Source organism: Xiphophorus maculatus, chromosome 16 (assembly GCF_002775205.1).
Source record: "Xiphophorus maculatus strain JP 163 A chromosome 16, X_maculatus-5.0-male, whole genome shotgun sequence".
NCBI classification, from domain to species: Eukaryota; Metazoa; Chordata; class Actinopteri; order Cyprinodontiformes; family Poeciliidae; genus Xiphophorus; species Xiphophorus maculatus.
In genome coordinates, this window is record NC_036458.1 from 15,724,636 (window position 1) to 15,731,372 (window position 6,737).

The 6,737-nt window shown below is 39.7% G+C and overlaps 1 protein-coding gene across 1 annotated transcript; it reads right to left on the reverse strand.

The window, feature by feature from the left end:
* Positions 1-271: 271 nt before the first annotated feature.
* LOC102237280 (immediate early response gene 2 protein-like) lies at positions 272-1,319 on the reverse strand. Its single transcript, XM_005806336.3, has one exon. The coding sequence runs from the start codon at positions 1,203-1,205 to the stop codon at positions 687-689; it is 519 nt and encodes a 172-aa protein (XP_005806393.1). The 5' UTR covers positions 1,206-1,319; the 3' UTR covers positions 272-686.
* Positions 1,320-6,737: the final 5,418 nt, after the last annotated feature.

Here is a 6,737-nt window from a genome sequence, read left to right on the forward strand (position 1 = left end):
AGTGTTTGGCCAGTCAATGGCTTTATGGCATTCCCCCCCCTCACCCCCATCATTCTTTAGGACCACAGTCTCCTGAATGCTCCCTGGTTTTATTGTGCTAATCAGCATGGGGGGATGTGAAACTGTGGGGGAAGGAAAATAACTTCTAAGCACCCAAACAAAGTTCCAAAGGCACGACTTTCACACGGACAGTTTTCCCAAATGCAAATGCCTTTTGTGGATCTCTCTGAATTACGTGTTTCCAAAGGGAGAAAAAAAAAACTTTAGACTGTTTTCAAGTACAAAATGTTTTTTAATAAATACTGAGGTAGTTGCAGTCAATGAGAATTTTACACTTTATCACATCTTCTATGTTAAGTCAGGATGTAGACAATAACAAGCTCATATTAAGTTTGCTATGTGAAGCAGCAACAGAGTTCACGTTTATGTGAAGTAAGTCGATGAAAGGCAGAAATTGTCCCAATCCTTGAGAAGTTCCGCCTGTGTTCAGATGAAGTTATTATGAGGCATGGAGTCACGTGAACTGCAGCGATCCAACTGGTACGAGCCCAAGCTGTCCCTTCAGGGCCTTCGCTGTCCCTCGCGTGTACCCCAGCCCAGACACTGGAACAGGCGCACCGTAGTGGGGCGTTCGTGGCTCCCACGGGGCCGAGTAGAAAACTTTCATAAGTCCTCTCTCAGGGTGTTCAACACGCTGCTATAACTGTCTGGAGGGGGATGGGGCTCGGGGAAGGTCCCAGCTCACTACAACAGTTTGCGTAATCCACCAAAACTGAGCTGACAATGAGCTGTTGAGCAGTCCCATACTCCAGTTTTGCCTTCTTACACGGCAGGAAGTCCGGCTCGGCGGTAGCTTTGCCCCGTCTTTTCCGCGTGTGGTGCGGCGGCCCGCTCAGACAACTACTATCCTGGTTTTGCGCGTCGCCCTGCGCGTCCGCGTCGGCAGCCAGGTGAGGAAGAGAAGCGGGACCCTGGAGCTCTTGAGTGCCGCTCGCCTCTGTGGTCATCTTAACCTCAGAGGGCTGCTCTTCCTCCATACTTTCAGCCGTAGTCTGTGCCGCATGGTAAATGTCCCGAGCGGATTTCATCACCAGCGTCAAGAGGAGGCTCCGGTGCAGCCGCAGACCCCCACGCTGCGTCCGGGAGCTGTACAGTTTGCCCAATGCCACCACCATGATCCGCTTGGCCTCGGCGCTGACCTCCATCTCGCAGCTTGTTTTGAAACTAGTCCCAGGAAGGAAAACAATCACTTCAATGACCCCGTCGCTCTACTACAACTTCACTCGTAGACACAATACAGATTCCACGCGGGACAGATACTTATAACCTCGCTGACGTCACACACGCCAAGCGTCATCAGTCACAGGGCAAAGTCCCGCCCATCGGCCGTGGAGCAGCTGTGTGGGTCAACTGGGAACTATTTTTAATAAGCTTATAAATTTGGCTTGAAAGCAAGTCCTAAGATTGTAAATAAAAGTTGTTGTAAACAGCTTTAAAATGAAATGCACACATATATGGCTATAAATGTCTTGCACAATGATGGCTCGTGGAATTAATAATGAACACGTTCTGAGATATTTTAGTAATAATTGTTAATTTCAATAGAAAACGTAATAAGTAAGGGAAAACAAATAAAACAGTTAGAAAACAGCTATTGATACAATTTTAGAATATTTATTAAAATGACTAGACACATCTTTAATAAATACTATCAGGGAGAGTTGTTGCCAAACTTTGGAAATGTTCAACATGATTGCAAGAATGTATGGTAAGTTTGTCTTTTACAGTCTCAATTGTACGATTTAAAGTCAACATTTTGATTTTCAAAGTTTTGACACAGAAAGCAACAATTACGACTTGGAAAACTAATAGACACTAGTTATAGAATACAGCTATAATTGTGATGTGACTGTCAGAAAAATAAAGGTAATTGAAACAGAAAATATTACTTTGAAAGTCAAAATGATGACTATTTTTCTCATAATTATTTTAGATGGCAGCTTTCTTTTAAGTGGTGGAAATAGCAGTCAGTTGGAAGACATTAAAAATTAAGACAGATTAGAAGAAATCTGCCAGCCTTTGCTGGGAATTAACATTTCAGAATATTCTGAATTCTTAAAATCCTTTCGGGTTAGCCTATTGAAGAGCGGGATTTTTATGTCTACAAACATTTTTTATGTCTGCACATACACGTTTTACAATGCAAGAGTGGGAAACAGTCAAAGCAGTGGAAGGGATTCCTGTCTATTATTAGCCACCTTCACTTCAAGAATGAATGCCATTCCACTCCTGCAGCTATCTGGAGCAGTCAAGAAGAGAGGCTGTATTATTAGTTCAAGCTTCCTTCTGGTCTCACCCATCCCCCAGTGTGCTGCTTCCTTTTGCAGGAAACACAAAAAGGAAGGGGAGGGCGGAGGGAAGGGGGGTTGGGGTTTACAGACAGATGCCCATATTAGGTACATCCTGCTCTTCTGGGGCCTTGCTGAGGAAAACCCATGACGTGTGTGTGGGAGCCCTTGTTTCCTGAAGCCATTTAAAGTAACAGTAGCGCAGATTGCGTCAGCATGCTACTTCCCTGAGACCATATATGGGCAAAAACATGTTTTTCCCCCAACTTTGCATGAAGTTCAGCTACTTCACATTTGATTTGGAGAAATGCCTTGAATGTCCTAGAACGACGTGCATATTGCTAATATGAAATTTGGATGTTTCAAAATATTCTGTTGCAGTACATTCTTGTGGAAGGTTGTTTTTCATCCAGACTGCTTTGTATTTTCAAGGAATACCTGATATGTGTTTGACAACCTTTCTATTGAGAAAAATTGGTACATGCTTGCATATTTAAACAACATATAAACAGGTGGTCTTTCAAATAGATGCATAAGTTAATGTGCAACAAGCTGCTTATGTTATGTTTTGTCAATAGTTTTTTGAAGCAGCTTCATTTAAGCAATGATCCAGAAACTATTTGAAATAATATTCATGTGCATTAGATGTAAGACATGTTATTAGTGGTTAAACTGCTCGTGATGAGCATATAAAGTAGGATGATTTAAAAAAAAAAAGTTTTAATCATCTTAAGTCTAATGCATTTTTTCTGGGTCACTTTGCTGTAATCAGGCTTAATATTAGAGAACAAATGTTACAGGATTCATGCTAGAGGTGCTGCAAACCCTAAACACTCAGGAAAGGTGAAACGTGTGACTCAGTCAAAAGTCTAAGAATTTCTGCTCCAAATGCGCCATCTGCCGTTCACCATAGGTTAAAACAACCTGTACTATCTTCTACACACAGCCATTGCTTTGTTGAGCAACTGTCTAACTACCCAGCTGATCTGGCATTCATCTTGTCTTTACAACGACTTTCTTGTTGTATGAGGTATTGTTCTAAGATGGTTTTCATTTATTCTTGATAGTAAAGACTAGGACCACAGAGAAATGAATGATGAATGCAAAAGCATCCAAAAACCAAAAAACAGGAAAAAAAAACAAATCATGGAAAGACTTTTTAAAAAGCTTGGAAAACAAATAATCAAGACCACTTTAAATATTATAGCATAATCTTGCCCGAAAGCATAAATATAAGAAAATTATGGACTTTTTAATGTTGCGTGCTTACAGCCCACCCAGTAATGATGTAGCTCAAATTGTTGCTTTTCACTGTGCATTCACAAGCTTGTTGATGAGGAACTAAAATACAAAATAAATGCAGGAGACAGACAGAAGGCCTCGTCTATGGTTGTGGGTAATTAATCCTTAGAATAAGTGGTACTTTGTGTTGCTATAGAATTATTAAAAAGTTGAAATCTTAAGTAGGGGCTGCACAGTGGCACAGTTGGTAGCACTGTTGCCTTGCAGCAAGAAGGTCCTAGGTTCGATTCCCGGCCGGGGTCTTTCTGCATGGAGTTTGCATGTTCTCCCTGTGCATGCGTGGGTTCTCTCCGGGTACTCCGGCTTCCTCCAACAGTCCAAAAACATGACTGTTAGGTTAATTGGTCTATCTAAATTCTCCCTAAATCCTCTCTAAATTGTGAATGGTTGTTTGTCCTGTATGTCTTTGTGTTGCCCTGCGACAGACTGGCGACCTGTCCAGGGTTTACCCCGCCTCCCGCCTGGAACGTAGCTGGAGATAGGCACCAGCAACCCTCCCGACCCCATTAGGGACAAAGGGTGAACAGAAAATGGATGGATGGATGAAATCTTAAGCATGTGCTACACAAATAGTCCACGAGAGGGAGAAAGAGCTGCATATGTAATTTTTTTTCTCAACTATTAATACTTATTTATTGGGATACTACCCATGAACCACCATGTTCGTGGACTTGGAGAAAGTTTCTCATGTGGGTCAGTAGATACTGACCTCTTTCAAATCACAGGTGATCCAGATCACTTCTTCAAATATTTTATTGTGTTTTGTTTTACTGCCTTCCTGGTCCTGCTGGTGCTTTTCTCTCTGTGTTGACAGACTCTTTATCTTCCATTATTAAACGTGAGAAAATTTTATTGATCATAAATTTTAACATGCATGTGGATGAAGCTAACTGCCACATCCAAAAAGATTGTTTATCTATTACTGATTCTTTTCATATCATTTAACAGGTCTCTGGTCCCACAATAGGTCACACGTTGAACTGTGTTTTCGCTCTTGGCCTAAGTATCATAATTTGTGTGTTATTGATGTTCATGTGACTAATCATTGCAGTGTATCTTTTAACCTTTCCACCAGCTTAGTTCAGAATCTTGAAGAAAGTTATTTCTCAGAAATGACTGAGGGAGTGCTCTAATGTTGATGGTTGCAACACTCTTTTCAACACCATTGCTTGGATATTCTTAATATAGTGGTACCACTGAAAACTGCTTCTGTACCACTGTGAATAACTTCTCCATAGACATATGACTCAATGTGGAAATCCAAAAGAAAGTGTTGTCAGTTAGAGCGCCTGTGGAAGTCCACTAATCTTGAGGTTCATAGGGAATTTGGCTCTCTTTAAATTAAACCATAAATAGCTAGAATGGCATATTTTTCCAATAATATGTCTTTAAATAGGACAAATTGTGGGGTCCTAACAATCACCTGTGATCCTTATTGTACCCGAGTCCTCTAAAGCTGACAGCAATGATTTTCTCTTTCTTGTGTGTCATGTAGGTCAGTAATGTCAGTGGAAGCACTCGTCCATCTAAGTGGCACAACTTTGTTTCTGGTTCTTCACTTTCACAGTCTCTGAAAAGGACTGAAATAATGACTCTCACATTCATCTTTACTTGATTAAATGAAAACATCCATGTATCTGAATGTCATTCTCCCTGTGGTATTTTTCTATTTTTTAGAAATATGTTTCCTGCTATTGGTTCTTGTATTGTAGAAGTTTGCAAGAATTTACTTGTGTACTGGCCTCTTTTTGCAAACCAAACCTCAGAAACATTGGTGTTACTTCTTATTCTGTCATTCTTTTTTTTTTTCTTTGCTAAAAAAATACTTCTTATCTGAAGAACTCTGGTGTATGATGTTACACGTGTTCTGTTTTGATCTTGTTATGGTTTTACTTTTTGTGTTTTTATACTTGGTTTTTGTGTAAAGCACTGTGATTTTTATCTGCAAAAATTGCTATATAAATAATGTTTACATAATTTTATTTGCATACTATTTATAGCATCACCAACAACAGCAGCCAAGCTGAACTTTGTTGCATAAATAAGAAGCTGCATTAGTCAAATTGTCCACAAGATGGAGGCCTTGCTTCACCTACTGACACCATCAAATATCAGTCACAGTTACTGCAAGAAATTGTGCTGAGACTGACAAATGAATGGAAAACAATGTTGAACATTCATCCACTTTTTTAAAATATTTTTTTTAGCACTAGTGGCGTCTATTAGTAAGTAGCAAGACAGGAAGAAGGGTCAAAAGATAAGGGAGCGACATGGAGCAAACAGCCCAGGGCCAGAGCTCAACGTAGGACAAGTGTGTCAAGAATTCAGCCTCACCTAAAGGTTCACTTGCTCTACCTCTGAGTCTCATGACACTACACCTTGACACTTTTAACCATGAATTGTACATCATCGTGCCAACCTTATTCCTGTGAGGCTTTACAGGATTTTTTTTTAAATTTATTTATTTTACTTTATGCAAGTCTGACTTCAAGACTCTGATCAAATCACATTTAGCTGCTTTGTCAACTCCACTGCTATAAACTGAGGGTCTACAAACAAATCAAAGTGTCTTAGCGCTTACATATTTATAAGGTAGGTGGGTTTTTTCAAAAAACATATGGAACAACCTCATATATCTGAAAGTAGATCGCAGTCAGAGCCTTAACCGCATATCACCGAACTTGGCTTAGTGATATTCCAGCCACGCAGCCACAGCATTTTTGAAGGTCTGAGCAAAATATTATTTGATGTTGATCTGGTACTTTTTTTACTTTTAAATCACCTAATAGTGTGTTAATTGTGAACTAGACTATTTTAAGGGTTAATTTGATGTTGTTGGGGATGCAATGAGGAATAAAGAGACTGGGATTCTATGCACTGATATTTTATTAAGAAGATGTGCCTACAGTCATATTCAATACATTAAGAATTTACATCCCAATGAGTTTTGTTTGTCATAGCAAAAGTTGAAAGTAGTGACCTTTAAGCATGTATTAAACATACTTGTAATTAAACCTACATTTCTGTTTTTAAAAATAGTAAATTTTAGAGATCTGATGTAATATCCTACTTTGAAATATCATGTTT